The following is an 18,695-nucleotide window of genomic DNA, read 5'->3' as shown; positions in this document are numbered from 1 at the left end:
CTTTATCTTCATTTTTATATATCACTCCCTCTCTCTCTAATTAAATTTATCTCTCCCTTCATCTTTCCTACTCTATATATTTATTTCTATTTCTCTCTATCAACCTTTACTCTATATATTTATTATCTCTGACTCTCTTTTATTTGCTCCATCTTTCCTACTCTCTCTCTCTCTCTCTCTCTCTCTCACACACACACACACACACACACACACACACACACACACACACACACACACACACACACACTTTTTCCTCCCTCTCTCATACTTTATATCTTTATCTCTCCTCTATCTGCCTTTTATTTCTTTCTATCCATATCTTTCTCTACATTTATCTCTCTATCTCTATATCTCTTCTTATCTCTCTATATCACACTCTATCTATATATCTCCCTCTCTCCCTACCCTCTCCTTCTCTATCTATTGATCTATCTACCATTCTATCCCCATCCTCTATCTATCTCTCTCCCTCTATCTCACCATCTCTCTCTCTCTCTCTCTCTCTCTCTCTCTCTCTCTCTCTCTCTCTCTCTCTCTTGCTCTCTCTCTCTAATTTCATCTATATCTCTCTATCTCCCTATCTCTCACTATCTTTATCTCCCCATATACCTCTCCCTACATCTCCATCTATTTTTATCACCCCCCCCACTATCTATCTCTATAAATTTATCTCTTCCATTTCTATCTATTCCTCTCTCCTGCATCTGAATCTTTATCTTCTTAGCCCATCTCTCTCTTACTCTTCCCAACTCTATTTCTCCCTCTCTATCTCTATTGCAAACATAACATGACCTTGATTATCATTTCAGCCATCTTTGGATCCCAGTAAGTGGATCCATAGTTGATTTGAAGCTATCATTTCTCCATTGAAACCTTTCTTGCAGAAACATCATTTGCTAAAGGACCTACTAATTGACCTCATGTTCTACACACATGTATGCAAAACATAGATCCTTCCTTTTCCTAATTAACCTTCCAAACCTTTTTGGCATACCCATTGCACACCACAAGTGCAATTGCTAGTTTAATTTTTCAATAAAACATATAAGCTTTCAAATTTTAGAGCTATTTAGGTAGCTTAGTTTAGCCAATTTTGTTTATTAATGCAATTTATTGACTTGGAAATTTTTTAGAATATTGGTGGATTCAACTACAAGCAATATTTTGATGCCTAGAACACATTCAGTTTCTGCAATTCGTCTTTCTCAATTTATCGAGGAATTTATCATTTACAGCGGTTGCATGTTTTGTTTGGTAAGTTTAGTTCTGAGAAAACAGTAAGCACCTTAAAGGGACCTTGTTGCGATAAACATTAAACCCTTGTTGTTCAATCTGGAAATGCACATGACGTGGCTTATGCTAGTGGACAGTTAATTCAACCTAGCTGCTCTATTCATTCTTTGTTTGGGCGTGCGCGAGGCTCTATTGTGATTTCTTTGAAATCTTCTGAAGCTGTAGATAGTGAAGCTGTAGATATTGTCTAATTGTGAAAGTAAAATAGGAAATAGATCATAGTTGTGAATAACTTTTTAAGACTATTGAAAATTTTGAAGGTTTCAAATTGACACAGTAAATAACTCTGTTCGAGAAGAAAGTTGAAGCTGTCTATCCAATTGATCCCTCCTCTTTTTGTTATTGATAAAGTCCTGCATGTATGAAAATTTAAAAACAAAACTTAGTTTCTAGGAACCATTAGAGAGGAAGAGGAAAGTGATCATAGTTGTAAATAAATTTTAAAGACTATTGAAAATTTTTAAGGTTTCAAATTGACAAACCAATTCCATTTAAGTTTTCATACCTGATAGATACAATTTCTAAGAAGGAAAGAGATCATAGTTGTAAATCAATTTTAAAGACTATTGAAATTTTTTAAGGTTTTAAATTGACACATTAAATACTTCTGTTCAAGAAGAAAGTTGAAGTTGTTTATCTAATTGATCCCTCATTTTGGTTATTCACACAGTCCTGTATGAAAATTTAAAAACAAAACTCAGTTTCTTGGAACAATTACAGAGGAAAAGATAATTTTATTTTTTGAAATTGACATGTAGAAAGTGATGAAGTTTTGCATATCATTATTATTAAAAAAAAAATCACCAAAACAAAATGTATTGATCTAGAAAAACCAATTCCATTTAAGCTTCCATACCTGATAGATGCAATTTCTAAGCAAGAATGTCAGTGACTATGACTAGAAATGCTAAATTACTGGTATATTTTCTACCAAAACAAAATGCATTGATCTAGAAAAACCAATTCCATTTATAACTTTTTGCTTTGATAGAGATTGGTTGGTAACAACTTTTTGTAGTTTTTGATGAAGAGGCCTTCTCTATTAATTAAAAATATTAAAGTACATATTCACAAAAAAAGGTTGGGGATACAAGATCACCTAGTGAGAGTCACTTGCCATCGGCTGGAAATAAAAAAATAAGCTATTTATCAAAAACTTTCTCAGGCAGCCAAAGCAGTGGCAGTTGAGGAAGGAGGATCAGGGTCATCTTTCTTGTCCCATACATCAGCGGGGCGAGGAGTCGGGTCTGGCACAGACCACCCATCTTTAGGATCTTTTTCAATTTCTCCTTCCTCCTGCCTAGGAGGCGAGATTGCCAAAGCTAGGCAAGGAAAATTGGAGGTGGTGGTAGAGGGCCAAAATCATCGGCAACAGTAGGAGCAATGGCCATAGGAGTAAAGAGGGCCACCCCGAGGCAGAGCCACACTATGGTGGAGAAGCTGAGAAGCATCGCCAAGCATTATCTTTCCCACCTGAGGAACGGTGGGGAGGCTGGGACCGTAGGGTCTCAGAGTGGTGGGCAGAGGAGTTGCGACCATAGCGACGACCATGGTGCGGAGTACAGTCGACAGAGATAGAGTTTGACGATACTCGACCAATCGCACAAGGGGCATTGCCCCAGTGTTGAAGGAGCTCCTGAAGGTGGGCCACCTTCATGGCCACCTTGTCAGCTTGTACCTGCATCTGCATTAATACATTGTTACAAATGCAAGCTTTAGCATAAAGCGAAACATTAATATCCAAACAACTGTGAGAAAAAATAACAGCATTTCTATCCTTCCAAAGAGTGTAAAGGATCTCCACTCTGAAAGCATGCCATATCTAGGAGAATTTATAGGGGATTCTAGGCGAATCACCCAAAAGAGCCATGTGCCAAGAAAATGGTGTAGGTCGAAAAGGCCAAAAGAAGTCATGAAACGAGGTCCAATACTGTTGATCTCTTCTACAAAACCAAAAGATGCGCATAAAATTTTATGGGTGACCATAAAAAAGGCATTGAGGGAGGATCAGGAACTCCCAAATGCTTGAGTCTAGAACCCAAAGGCAAACCTTGAAAGAAAACACACCAAGCAAAGTGTGCAATCTTAGGTTCGGTGATGGCAAACAAAAAACTTGAATCTCTAGGAAGTTTGAGAAGACTGCAAGTGCCACCGTTGGTTGAGAATATGAACCATAGGTAAATGAGGAACCAACCAAAGATAACCCATTTTTGGTTTATAGTTGGTGAAAGGAGTCCAAAGATACCACTTCCAGTCTTTCCACCAAGGTCTGATAGACCAAATACCAAGCTTATGAAGCAAATTTGAGGGAAGGACCAAGACCAGAAGGTCATAAGTCCGTCGATCTGACCGTGACAAGCCAAATTGGACCTGGAGGTCCTCCCAAGACCGACTTTTTCTATTTTTGCCCATGTGGTTTTTTTAAATGAAAAAAATAAAAACCCATCAATCAAAAAATATAAAAGTAAAGAGAAAAATAATTTAAATAATAAAACTTAGAACAAAATCTTTTATATTATTTTTAAATCAAATTAATTGAATGAGATGAAAACATTAATCTTGACTTAAAGAGGATTAATAAAATAAAAACACATAATTTTCAGTACTCCACATAATATAAACTATCTTTATTTTTCCAAATACAAACAAATGAATAAATGCACAATTCTTTTTTAAAATACCCTATCTTAATTTTCAACAATTAGTAAGAAAAAAATTTAAAAATATAAACATGATGGAGGAGAAATAATTTAGTTCTTACTAGAATTTACTCTCTCCAAATCTTTTCCCCTATTTCAAAGGATCAAATCTTTTCACCTATTCCAAAGCAGAGATTTGATCCCTGTATAAATATGAGGAGGTTGTAAAGCAAAGGCCTCCTGAAATGTCATGCCAATATAAACCTAAAAGACTTGGCAAAAGTCAATCATCGTAATAAATCTACATCTCACTTTGAGGTAAAAACCCTAGCGGAAGCACTGACATATATGATAGCTAGCATATTACAAAGTCTTTCCTGAATTGACTTAAATACGTTTATCCAGGAATTTGTCGTGACACCCATTCGAATGTGAAAGCTCTAAAATCTGATACGGCACTTTCAGCCTAATGAAACAATTCAAGGAACATTTCCTCTACTCATAAAGATTTGGGTATAGATAGTTGATGACTTGGGCTTTTACAGTTCAAAAGTTTATTTAGGGCTAGATATTCCTCCATCATTCAAACGACTGTAATCACTTTGGCAGAGGATAACAGTAATGAAAAGCTGCTGTGTGTAATGTTTATTTGAAAAGCATTACTTCCATTGTCGTTGTGATAGAATACTACCAATTAGAAAATCATAATCAATTTGGTTGTAACTGACATGATGAGACATATTGGGAGTGTCTACCCTGTAATTTTAGTCTGAAAAGGATCAGTTCCCTGGCTGTACTTAGGTAATTACACTCATAAGATTGTAGGTATTATAGTTGCAACTGTTAATAGTAATACTTACGTTTATGTTGTGTTTTCATAGTATCTCAAATTCTTAACGTACTTTTGAGTTAGTTTTTATTAATCTATATCTTAGAATTACTGATTTAGAAGAATTTATTTATTTTTATGTGTATGAAAGGTTTATTTATAGTTTCTTATATTTATCTTATGTTAATTGGGGTGAAATGTCAAGATGGTTTAGGAGGTTAGTCATCTTAATTATTACATCAACACAAGCATGTTTAACTATGGTGTTAATTTAGGATTGTGATCTCTTATGTTACTGTTCCATTTCAAAACTTTCAAAAAGTTTTTTGTCTTATGAACCATTCATTATGAAGCTCTCTAGCTCATTCATTTCCATTTAGGTGGTATTTATGTTGAGTATCATATTATGTTACATTTATTTTAGGTTCATTAACATGGTCTTAAGTTATTTATTGATCCATACTTTATGTGTAGCGATTCATTAAGAATAGCTAATATTTTTTATTGGGAGTTGCAGAATGAATGATTCATAAGACATGATAGTTGTTGAATGTTTTTCAACTAAATTAGCAAGATAAGTGGGCTTGAGACCTGGGAAAACTCTTGCACTTGAGTCAAAGTAGTACTAGGTTAAGTGACCTCTTGAAAAGTACTAATTCTACACCCTTGTGAACGTCTCCTAGATGAAATGAATGCTAATTTGATCATTCATACTCTTGGGACATGTGTTCTTGTGAATGTGACTACTCATGAAATGTTGTTTAATAAAGATGGCTGAAACCTATGCATTTAGTTCTTAGTAAATAATCATATACTCCAACACAGTATTTAATTTTGTTTAAATGTAGATTAAAGAGTTAGGGTTCATTTTAATAAATATATAATGAGACAAAACACTTATTGAGGTTTTATAAATGTCATAGAAAGCTAAATGGGCTTAAAATTTAGGGAAACTCTATGGTAATTGAGCCTAAGTAAGAGAAGTATTGGGATAAGTGACCTTTCAAAAACTCTTGATTTTTTAGCCATCTGAGTATAACCTAGATGTCATGCATGCTAAGTTGATGATTAATGGTTATGAAAGATGGGTTCATGTGAATCACTCTTCATGAGCTATGCATGGAAAAAGGGAATAATGATACAACATCATTTGGATCCATACATGATTTTGCATCATAAAAAAATATTTGTATAATTTTTTTAGTTACATAATGTCCCTGACACTTGTTGCGTGTACACAGAGCAATAGAAATTAAACACATAACTTTGGTTAATCTATTGATTCTAATAAAAAACAAAGTTAATATATTGAGGTCAAAAGTTAGAAAAATGAACTCCTAAGCTCATGCAAGGTATTGGTCCTTTTATTATAATTTGGATTTGAGGAAAAATTCTGATGCCCACACTTGATAAAGCATCATTACAAGCTGCTAATATGAACGATAATATAAGAATTTATAATAGAAGAGCTTTGCATGAGAGTTACATTTCCAAAGTTCTATATTTTAAATGGGGGTTACTATAGGATATCCAACATATTGATGGGAAAACTAGATAAAAGAAGAGAAACTAGAAAAGTAAAACCAACACCCAAACAAAGAAATTGGGCTCCATAGTCTTACAATTAAGAAACAAACTTTATTATAAATAATGTTAGGATGCATGGCGAACTCTCCCAACTAAAATAATATCCCTACTCTACAGATCTCTAACAAGAAGTAAGTCTTCCTTGCCCCACCATGTGTGACCTAATAATTAAAAATAAATTGGATGATAGTGAAGGAAAAAAAGGTACATCATGAAATGCTCCATAATAATTATCAATATATTGTTTCCCACTAGCACTCATATCAGTGTTTTTCCCCATAAATATGTGTGACAATATGCAAGCCTCATATGAAGAGAACACAACCATAGATGAAACCATAACTGTTTTCTTGGCTAAGGACTAGTTGATGCAAAAGGTGCATGTTCTTTCATCTTTCCTACTCCACTTATCATGCATATTAACCTTGATTATGTAGGTTCTAATGTATAAGAAGAGGATGTAATAGATGAAACAGATGAAGGTAATTCAAAATCATTCTATTCTAAAGAATTTCTAACATCATTAAACTATTTTGCATAATATTAAAGCTCACGATGTCTAAAGTTCTTACAATATTCATATTAATTCCAAGAGATTTCCATAATCCATCATTTATAATGAATGCGGTTTCTAGATTCAATTGTGTTCAATATTTTACATCTACATTTTGGATCACACGCTATTATCCATCATTGGAATGAGGAGAGCCAAATGAATCATATAAAATGTAAAGTTGCAGACTTGGACCAAATAAAAATAGGGGAGGGAGAGAGGAGGTGGGAACAAGAAACAAGAGCCCATGATTGTCTAAAATTTGAAGGAAAGAAAAGAGAAAGTCATCCAATAAGACCAAAAAGCAAAAGATTAACAAAAGGAAAAGATCAATAAGAGAAACACAAGAAATAAATCCAAGATATCATGCAAAAGATATAGAAATTAAGAGCATAAAATACCACAATGAGAAAAATGAGAAAATGCCACAAAAAAAAGGATATAACAAAAATGAGAAAAACCACACAAATGGCACAAATACCCAAAAAACAAAAGAAATAAAAACAAGCTAAAAGAAGAACCAAAATCACAAGAGGAATAAAAGTAAAACAATTAATAAAAGATAAAAATGCACTAAAGAATTAAAAGAAAACAAGACAAAACCCCATAGAATAAAATAAGACAAAAAAGTCATGAGTTGCTCAAATGATATTGAGCAACTCATGTTCATCTTTATCAAAGGCATTCTTGCCAAATAGTATTGAGAACATTTTTCAAGGATTTCTTTTAGGTATTTTATGAAAGATATTATAATGAAATAATGAATGTTGAATACCAATCCTTCAATATTTAGAATTGGTAGATTGGTATACATTTTGTATTTCTATGTCAATTTTATTTAATAAATTTTATAAAAGATACATTTAATGAGAGCTAAGAAAGTCAACAAAAAAATTCATTGCACTCTCTCATCAACAATAAGTATTTCATTGCACTCTCTTATATTGTATTTCATTAAATGCTAAATTAATTGTCATATAGTTTTTTTGTTAGCTCACTTTAATTCCATTTTAATACATTAAAGAGTAAAACTCATATATTTATTGGCCGCAATGTGTTGAAGATGCATTCAAAGATTTGTTGAAAATTTATTGTACTCTCATATATCTAATGAATGCATAAATAATTTTACCGTCCCCAAAAACTAATCTTAATTCACTTTAATGTCATTACAATACATTAATAGATAAAACACTACATCATTTTAATGTCTTCTCAATTTAATTTAATTTTTACCTTGACTATTTTCAAAATGAACCAATAAAAAATTATATTTTTAAATATCATTAAATGAAATATTAGAATATGTAATTGTTGATAAATATGATTATCAATGAATCAACTAAAAGAAAAATACATAACTTCGATGAAAAATTTATAAACTGAAACAAATAAATTCTATTACACAACTGTGACAACTTAAAAAGACCCACATTATCAATTCTCATAACTAGAAGAATCCATATCATGAGCAGGCCCTTCTCTGTGAAATTCAACAAATGACGCATTCAACCATTGGATTCTCCTTTAAAACTACTACTTATTAATAGATTTATTTAAAAAGTACTTACATAGTAAAGAAATTAAAAATAAAACACCTCTATTTATAAACAGATAGAACTATTTATCATATTAGGGTGCTGATATGGCATGCTATATATAGGAACTGAACATACCAATATTTATTTCTTGTACAGTCCCCAGCCGTGATTTACAACCGTGGAGCCTCCATCCACCACAAGATTATGGCCGCTCACATATCTAGATTCATCACCAGCCAAATATAGAACAGCCTCTGCAATATCCTCTGGCTTAAGCATCACTCCACTCAAGTTGCCTACGCTGCTACCCCACGCCTCTACTACGCCCTTGTCTTTGCTTCCCAAATAGTCCATTAAAATTTCTGTTGCAACAAGAGAAGGAGAAACACAATTGACTCTAATACCATATTTCCCAAGCTCGGCTGCACCATTTTTAGTCAGCCCTATAACTGCATGTTTTGAGGCCGTGTAAGCATAAGGAGTAACGCCTCCCATAATCCCTGAAACACTGGCTGTAGAAATAATACAGCCCTTCTTGGTGGGTATCATAACACGGGCTGCGTGCTTAATGCCGTGCATTACACCTTTTGCGTTAACATTCATGGTGATTTCAAATTGGTCCATCTCATACTCTGCAACGCCATTTTTGTTGCTATCTGCCCTTCCCGCATTGTTGAACATAATGTCAAGGCGCCCGTGCTTTTTCATGGCGAAATCTACTGCTGCCTTAACGTCTTCCTCTTTGCTCACATCACAGTGAATATAGATTGCCCACTGTGGCAGAGATTCTGCAAGCTTCTGACCAGCAGCGTCTCGAATGTCTGCAATTATGACTTTTGCTCCATGTGTAGTGAAGAGGCGAACCGTGGCTTCTCCAATGCCATGTGCCCCGCCTGTAACTATTGCAACCTTCCCTTCCAATCTGCATTTTAAAACCAGACCCAATTATTATCTGCAAAAGTGAATCAAAAAGATCTTCAACTTTAAGAAATAAGTTCATTAACTGTACTTGTCCATATACTTTTATATTTAAAACTAAATGTTGAATTGGGTGGTAATAACCCTTACAATAGTGGTATGTTATTTGCTTACACCATTCATTAAGATTCAATCCTCTCAATCTTTAATTTTATTTTTGCTTTCATATCAGATAACAAAACTATGTTGAACATGAAGCTGATGGTATGTGAGATATCAGTATAGACTCTTGCTCTTGCTCCCGTACCAGATGACAAAACTAAGTTAAACATGATAAAGAATCATCTATCACAAAAAGAATATCAAAATAACTACCACTGAGACTGATGGTATGTAAGCTACCAGTATAGACTCTTGCTCCCATACCAGATGACAAAACTAAGTTGAACATGATATAAAATCATCTATAACAAAAAGAATATCAAAATTACTACCACTGATGGTGATGCTCTGTGAGATCATGTCCCAATGACTTTGACAAGATGGATACCCTTCAGTCTTTGATTTCCATCCAATGAAATATCAATATAAACTTGTGCTCTCATATCAGACAACAAAACTAACATGAAAATGATATAAAATCTTTCGATCACAAAAAATTATCAAAATAACTAACACTGAGAATACTTTAATACAAATAAAAAGAATCGAAACAAAGAAGAAAATTAGCAGATAACCTTCCCTCTACTCCTGTTAAAGGCATTGTTCTTCGTCTGATAAGATTAGATGAGAATAAGCTTTAGAAGCTGGAGATGGTATAACGCTGAACCGGAGAGATAATTTTCCAATGACTGTTATGAACTAGAAGTCATTCACTTGTGAATTTGGGTTCACACAAACGGGATCGCTAGGAGGACACTTGTTATAAATTTTTGAAATGGCGATCTGAGTAGGTCGAACTATTTGCGAGGAAGCCTACGATGCTACTTGGAAAGGAGCATACCGATTAGAATTGGAGTTGAAGTTTGTCGGTGGCTCTAAAGGGAAATCTCAAAGCTTCGACAGGCTTTTCCAAAAATCACCTTTCTACAATCCCCCCATCTCTTTATTCATTTCATGAATGTTTGGTGAGACATAAAGCAGGCAGTCAAATGGTAGGTGAGACATAAAACGCACCTAAAAGTAAAGGAAAGCTCCTCAACCGTGATCTCTCATGCTTGATCCGAACCTGTCCCAGGGACATTTGTCTGCCATACACTTGGACGGTTGTCAAGTAACTAATTGTCACGTCTTACTTGACCATACTTGAATAAAGCACAACCCAAATTTTATGTTTATGTTATAGTTATATTTAAACATTTTCATGGTAAAATATGTATATAAATACAATATTATCATCTAAACATGAGGATTTTGAGTATGTATATATGTATGTATGTATGTATGAGGTTTTCGAATTTTTTAATATTTGGAAGTTAATTTTGAATGAATAATCATTAAAATAAAAAATTATTTGATAGGTATTTTCAATCATGAAATTTAGGTATTGTTCAAAAGAGGTTTATGAGTGTGCGAAAGAATTGTATTCTTATTGTGATTGATTAAGGGTTTATATTTTAAATGCATTTCTAACAAAAGATACTCGCAAGTATAACATGTGACAAAAAGTATCCTTTTATTATGTTTTAATTGATCTCCTATCTTGTTGACATAACCTTCATGTACATAACATTCATCTATAATCAAATACTTGTAACACTATATTATTTGAAAATAGACAAGGCAATCTATAGTTGTATTAGTGAGAGACATTAAACATGATAAAGCAGTTCACAAATATAATTTTTTATCTAACTACTCTCTACAAATTGAATTCTATGTACATTTGAATAGGAAAGTAAAAATTATACTACCTCACAACTATATATCAGTATCCAACAATTTCTTGGGAATAAATATAAGTTATTATACCTCTACCATCAAAATTTAAAATAGCACATCTAACTAGATATTCAATCTAAATACATCTCAACAGCTTAGTAGAGCCAATTGCATATTATGGAACAATTTGAATCAATAAATATTGTACCCATCACAACTTGATTCCAATGTCTTTTTGTTGTCTAGTTTATCCCGAATAGCTATAGGTGTCATCTTCACACCTCGAGGAAAGTATCTTATCTTTCCTATTTACTATCCTTCTTCAACATTTAATGTTCCGAATAAATTAATAAATTAGATACTTAATATACCTACTACCTCTAGTATTAACGTCAATGTGGTAAATTCCTTGCTATTACAATATTATTAGCAATTGCACCTTGGTGTGCAATGGATACACCAAAAAAGTAATTAGGAATTTTTTGGTCTATTTTTTTTATACATTTGTGCAATATATGAAGTGGATTTCTTAATTTAATATAAAAAATTACATGAGGTGAATTGGTAGACTATATAGAAAATGATGTTTTTTGTGCTACAAAGGTCTCAATGGAGAAGTGATAGCTTTAAATAATTTTTGCATCTATCTAGAAGGATACAAACATGATTGGAATAAAACCTCCAAATCAAGAAGACAATAAGACTATATTACCAACATGGTAATGTTATGATTACAATAGCCAAGGGGGGAGATAGGAAAAGAAAGAGGGGGAGAGGGGGGAAGATTGAGAGAGAGGTAAGGAGATAAAAATAAAGAGGAAGATATATATAAATGGAGAGAGAGAGAGAGAGAGAGAGAGAGAGAGAGAGAGAGAGAGAGAGAGAGAGAGAGAGAGAGAGAGAGAGAGAGAGAGAGAGAGAGAGAGAGAGAGAGCCTCTACGATGATGGCTACTCATTGGTTTGTGTTGCACATTCTTAAAAATTTGCATGCTAGACCACACATATCGTGTCATGTAATCAATGGTCGACGAATAGAGTTTGGTGGAAAGATATTATGGAACCCTACTAAAGCATAATAATATAATCTCTTATAAACAAATAATTGATAAAATGAAAAACTAAATGACAAGCGTTAAAAAATGGGAAACAAACAACCAAAATAATGAACAACAAGCCATAAAGTGACAAAAACCCATCATTTCATTAAGTGACTCACTTCTAACCATATTAAATAATAAATATAAATAAATGCTTAACATATAATATATTAAATATTTTAATGAGTATTATATATTAATTATATATTATAATATATATATTTATTTAAAAAATATATATTATATAAAACCTAATTTATAATAACAATAAATATATTTTAATATAAATTTTATATAATTAAATACTAAACACATAATATATCTATCATTAAAAAATATAAATTTCAATAAATAATAAATTTAATAATTATATTATACAAAATTAAAAATATTGTTTTAAAATTTCAAACTCATGTTAAAGCCATGATACCTAGTAAACTAAAGTAAAATTCGAAAGCTTTCTAATTATGTCAATGTAGGAGGGGAATTGTGATTTTACAAATACGAAGTTAGAAGTGAGTATAACTATAACTTGTGCATGACAAATTGTATTTAAATTAGCCGAGAAACTCATGTTAAGCCATGATACCTAGTAAACTAAAGTAAAATTCGAAAGCTTTCTAATTATGCTAATGTAGGAGGGGAGTTGTGATTTTACAAATACGAGGTTAGAAGTGAGTATAACTATAACTTGTGCATGACAAATTGTATTTAAATTAGCCCAGAGAGATTGAATACATATTCAGTAGGATATTTTTTAATTGCCAGCGATCAAACAAACAAGATAAATGACATGGTAAATGATGACGACTTTTACGCTTTGTGACTTTGCTAATCTAGAAGTCATCATTTTGATTTTTTCATTTCAATTGTATTGCCATGTGTACACAATTTAAGCTGCATTTCATTTAATTTGTCTTTCCTGTCGCTCTCTCATTGGGCATGTGGTAATAACGTTGGGTTTTTTTCTTATAAATGAAAAAATGCCGTTCTGTGATCGAAGCGAAGTAACGGTGGGTATTGTGCAAGAGAACGTAATGGGGAAGAAGAATACTGCTCCGATTGCAGCACTTCAAAGATGGTGGTACGTATGTACAAATTGGACATTTTCATGCAGTGCTTTGTACGCTACAAACAGTGGCCGCCATGATTGCAGCACTTCAAAGATGGTGGTACGTATGAGACTACGTATGTACAATTTGGACATTTTCATGCAGTGCTTTGTACGCTACAAACAGTGGCCGCCATGTCTTTTTGTTGCAAACAATACTACGGGATTTTCATTAATGCAACAGACGATGAAGCTCATCATCATTTACCATGTCATTTACCCTATATGTTTGATCGTTGGCAATGACAAAAATATCCTACTGAATATGTATTCAATCTATATCGGCTAATTTAAAACGGTCCAGAACGAATGGAGGTGTCTGACAATTTTTCATAAATTGCAGAAGATGTCAGAAAGAATAGATGAAAAAGGTCTGGAGGAGCCGGTGCCAGTTGCGTGGAGATGACAGGCGAAAGTGGTGCATCTAATAAATGAAAAAATCAAAGGCCAATATTACTGTAATTGTCTACTTCAAAACTTTTTGAAGATGCAGGTTGTCCATTTCGACGCCTTCGGCGTAGTTAATTTTTAAAGGCTTTAAAAGTATTGAATGCTATTTGTACAAATTAATCTACCATCAACCAAATCATATAGTCAGTCTCCTCATAAAGATTCATGCCTTTTGAATAAAATAAACTTCACATTAAAAAGATAAAAGATTACTCTGAGATTATATATTGACTCACTTCCCAAGGTATGCCAAGCACTATTTTTAAGTTGACCACAACAATGCTAAAAACATCCGCTTTCTTTGTTACTTAAACATCATACTTACATTCTAGAGCTAAACAACTGTGCACAAACCAAAAATAGAACATTTTTTCTAAGTAGAAAAAGTATAATTACATATTATCTATTTGAAATTCCATGACATGTTTCCTACTCTATTTTGATGATGTCTTTTTTAATCTAAGACTACTCCCAATACAAAATTTGCAATTTTGGCATTCTATTTTTATCGAGCAATATAGGGGAAAGGACCTCATAGTTGTGCACCTTAAATTCGCACTTCTCAAAATCTTACGTGGAAATTTCAAATCACTCCGATTTTTTTTACAACAGCTTACTTGGCAAGTCCCCTGCTTATAACCAAGGTTTCAGGGCACATCATCAAATATGATGCCACATTAGCATGCTTTTTGCCAAGGTGTCCAAAACAGCCCCCCAAAAAAGTGAGACCAATAGATGTGCAAAAGGGCCCCAATATTTATGCAGCTGACGTGGCATCACATGATTGGTTACTTTTCACAACAAATGGTATATTTCATACAGCTATTGGTGCAATGTTATACAAAGGTTGGACATTAAATCAACAAGTATTGGGGTATTAAATCAATAATCTTTATCACAAGAATAAGAATGCGCTCAACCACTGGACCCTTTCCCCTAGTATTTGGGTTTTATATCTCTATCCATCAAGCAAATCTCACAATCTTCCTGAAAACATGCCAACCTATGGACTAATCCTTGTATTATATTCAAATAGATTTTTCAATCAAGGATTTGAAACTTTTTAAAAAGATCTGCAATTTCCATATGTAAATTTTCAATTTAATAGCCTTGTAAGAAACAATAAATTTTCATTATTTATTGAAACAAAGATCTACAAAATATCTTTAATATGTATTTGAAAATAACTAATATTTCCTCTCCTTCAATGCAAAACCCTGACAACACTATACTATGTCCATAAGTACTATGAATTAGAAGTCATGTGCAAAATGAATTTGAGGACCACACAAGTAAGAAAGGCAACGCCATAATTAGCGTACATCGAACTATTTATGAGGGAGCCTATAATTCTAGTTGGAAAGGAGCATACCGAATTAGATTGGAGTTAAAGTTTGACGCTGGCTATAAAGGAAAATCACAACGCCAACACCATAATAAAAGACTTTTTTACTTTCAGAAAATAACCTTTCTGCATCTTCCCCATCTCTTTAATTTTTTCAGGCAAATTTCTCGTGTTGATGTTCTCTCCACGATTTGACCTTCAAGTGTACAGCGTGCACCTGTCACACCCAAATTAATGTGTCATGATCAGATCATATCGAGACAGTGTTGTGGAAGCAAACAAAATAAACTTGTAAAATTAATACCTAGTATAAAATAAAAAGAATGCACTAAACAATTTAAATAAAATAAAAAATAATTACAAAAATAAATATATACTTTTAAATAAAAATTAATTTTATGTAAAAAATATAGTATAATTTTTTTTTATTTAAATTACTTCTTAAATGAAATATAGTTTTTTTCTTTTTAAATCATTAAAACATCATAAAGAGGGATTTTATATTTTTCTTATAATTTGAATTTATATTTTACAAATATTTAGACAATTCAAATTTATATTTTACAAATAATATATTTATTTTCAAATATTTTTTATATTTTGTCAAATTTATGATGTTAATGCTGAAATATGTTATATTTATTAAAATTATAAATTTGACTACAAATGAAACAAATATATTTTATAATTGTTAGTCATAAAATTATCAAATTTACACTAAGATACTTTATATTTACTAAAATTATAAAGTTTCTAACAAATATTTTATATCTATTTATATGCATTTTACAATTCAAAATTAATAATATACAGATAAAGTAAATATAATATACATAAATATTATAAATAAAACAAAACATTTTTAAAATAAAAAAATCTATTTCTTAAATAAATAAATTAACTTTTATTTGTTATAAATAATTTTTATTTTCATCCTTATAGAAAAATTATACCAAGTTATACATTGCAATAAATGGATAGTTTCAAATTTAGTTTTAAAATGATATCAATTTTATCGTGGATATCTTATTGAGTCTTCTCATGTATTAAGCATGTATTTATGGTGTCCTTCCTCCTTGCTTTTTCTCCGTTACAAATGTGGGACAAACTATTGGACGCGTCTATTCTGGCTCCAAAATGATAGTACGGATTGACTAACACATGTGTTAGTCGCACGTTTTATACCGTCAATTTTGCAATAAATAGCTACGATTGACTAACACATCGCTATCACGCTGTACAAAAGGTCCATTTTGGAGCCAGAATAGCCACGACCCAAACTATCTAGTTGCTCTTGTGCAACAAATCAGCTTTAGACGGCAAAGGCTTAACAAAAACGGTGAAGAAAATCATTCTATAGAAAACGAAAAAGGCTTAACAGAAACGGTGAAGGCAACCATTATACGGAAATGACAAACAAGACCAAAAAAAAGTACCAGCACAATGGGCCCGACCACCTAAGTACTGTCAGGTTGCGTCGTACCATTTTTTGGAGCCAGAATAGATGTGTCCATATGTACTGTGATGTGAGAAAAAAGGAAGATCTTAGAACAGCAGTAGATTTGGCCATGGGAAAGGGTTGTGTCTATTCTAGCTCCAAAAAAGATGAATCTATCAAACTAACAAGATGTGTTATGCATTCTCTGTCGTCAGATAAAAAATCTATGGTTGACATTTACGACTAACATCGCGTGTTAGTCGCACCGTACCACTTTTTGGAGGAAGAATAGACGCGTCCAGCTTAGCCGTTTATTGCAAAGCGCGACTAACACGCGTGTTAGTCAATCCGTACTGTCATTTTGGAGCTAGAATAGACGCGTCCGCAGACAATTCAGTCACAATCTTGTAGAATCTCTCACATAGATGTGTCTATTCCGGCTCTAAAATGATAGTACGGATTGACTAACACGCATGCTAGTCACGCATTTTACACCATTGATTTTACAATAAACAACTGTGATTGACTAACATGTCACTATCACGCTGTACGAAAGGTCCGTTTTGGAGCCAGAATAGCCGCGACCCTATATGTACTGGGCTGTGTCTATTCTAGCTCCAAAAAAGATGAATCTGTCAAACTAACAAAACATGTTATGCATTCTCTGCCGTCGGATAAAAAATCTATGGTTGACATTTACGACTAACATCAACATCACATGTTAGTCTCGTCGTACCACTTTTTTGAAGTCAGAATAGACGGGCGGGTTGGCTTAAATGGCTGTGTCTATTTTGGCTCCAAAAAAGATGAATCTGTCAGACTAACAAGACGTGTTATGCATTCTCCGTCGTTGGATAAAAAATCTACGATTGACATTTACAGCTAACATCTCATGTTAGTCGAACCGTAACACTTTTTGGAACCAAAATAGATGCGTCCATTGTCTCCAATGTCTCCAATTATGACATTCGCTCCAAGTTTGATGAAGATAATATGAGATCATTTGTAGCTGGAGATGGTATAAAGATGACCCATAGAGATACTTGTTGAATAAGTACAAGTTATGTCGAGAATGAATTTTGAGTATCACACAAGCAAGAACGCCAACACCATAATCAGGGTAAGCCGAACTATTCTGGTTGGAAAGGATCATAACGAATTAAATTGGAATTAAAAGTGGAAATCACAACGCCACCACCATAATCAATAACTTTTCAGAAAATAACCTTTCTGAATCTTCCCCATCTCTTTAATTTTTTCAGGCCATTTATTCGTGTTGATGTTCTCTCCAAGATTTGACCTTCAAGTGTACCGCGTGCACTTGTCACACCCAAATTAATGTCTCAAGATCAGATCAGATCAAAACAGTGTTGTGGAAGCAAACAAAATAAACTTGTAAAACTAATAAGATTATAAAACTAATTAATTGGAAAAAATAATGGAAAAAATAAAATTGAATAATAGACAAGATATATCTTTATATGTTAATATTATGAAAATACGTCATTTGGAAACATCTATAGACATAATACTGGCGTTCTTATTACTCAGAGAAATAATTATAATCTTCATGTAATTGTTGTTGTTACGCCGAAGGCGTCTCCTACTATTAAATGGACGAGCTCCTACTATTAAATGGACGAGCTCATTTTAGGCATCGGCGGTGGAAATAGTTGGAAATGGGATGCAAGACGATCAAAAGCATCGCAACCATTGCATCTTCATTGTTTTTCATTTGCCGAGGTTGATGGATGGGACCCTTTGCAATGAGACTTGAACACGCTACGATGGTACAAAAAAATCTAGAAAGAGATAATTAAAGGTGTCACTGCTGCTATAGTCTCCACGGGACTGGCTCCTGGTACCAATTCGTCTCTGCTCTCTGACACCTCATTAATTCTTTGCAGGGAACTGTTATTAGTTGATAAGGATATTCTAGGTTGGAAACCCACTGGAAACATCATATCTCATGCCGATTTCTGGTGGGCAAAAATTCTTGTTTTCCATTTTCC

General features: G+C 33.1%; 1 protein-coding gene across 2 annotated transcripts; it reads right to left on the bottom strand.

Moving 5' to 3' along the window:
* Nucleotides 1-8,399: 8,399 nt before the first annotated feature.
* Nucleotides 8,400-10,436, bottom strand: LOC131056208 (short-chain dehydrogenase reductase 2a-like). 2 transcript variants are annotated; one of them, XM_057990556.1, is made up of 2 exons: nt 10,098-10,436; nt 8,400-9,364 (listed from the first exon to the last, which is right to left on the bottom strand). In XM_057990556.1, exons 1-2 carry the CDS (start codon nt 10,121-10,123, stop codon nt 8,584-8,586), a joined length of 807 nt encoding a protein of 268 aa, XP_057846539.1. In that variant the 5' UTR covers nt 10,124-10,436; the 3' UTR covers nt 8,400-8,583. The 2 variants fall into 2 exon arrangements, with proteins under 2 accessions (XP_057846539.1, XP_057846540.1); XM_057990557.1 differs by lacking the exon at nt 10,098-10,436 and adding an exon at nt 9,535-9,848.
* Nucleotides 10,437-18,695: the final 8,259 nt, after the last annotated feature.

The sequence above is a fragment of the Cryptomeria japonica genome, chromosome 7, assembly GCF_030272615.1.
Source record: "Cryptomeria japonica chromosome 7, Sugi_1.0, whole genome shotgun sequence".
Taxonomy (NCBI): Eukaryota; Viridiplantae; Streptophyta; class Pinopsida; order Cupressales; family Cupressaceae; genus Cryptomeria; species Cryptomeria japonica.
Note: the sequence above shows the minus strand (reverse complement) of the source record. Positions and strands in the feature narration are given on the sequence as shown.

Excerpts from the sequence above, each read along its gene's own strand:
- LOC131056208 (XM_057990556.1), bottom strand. The coding sequence starts at position 10,123 with ATGCCTTTAACAGGAGTAGAGGGAAG. Across the intron at positions 9,365-10,097 it reads TTAACAGGAGTAGAGGGAAG|ATTGGAAGGGAAGGTTGCAA; the intron begins GTTATCTGCTAA and ends TTTAAAATGCAG.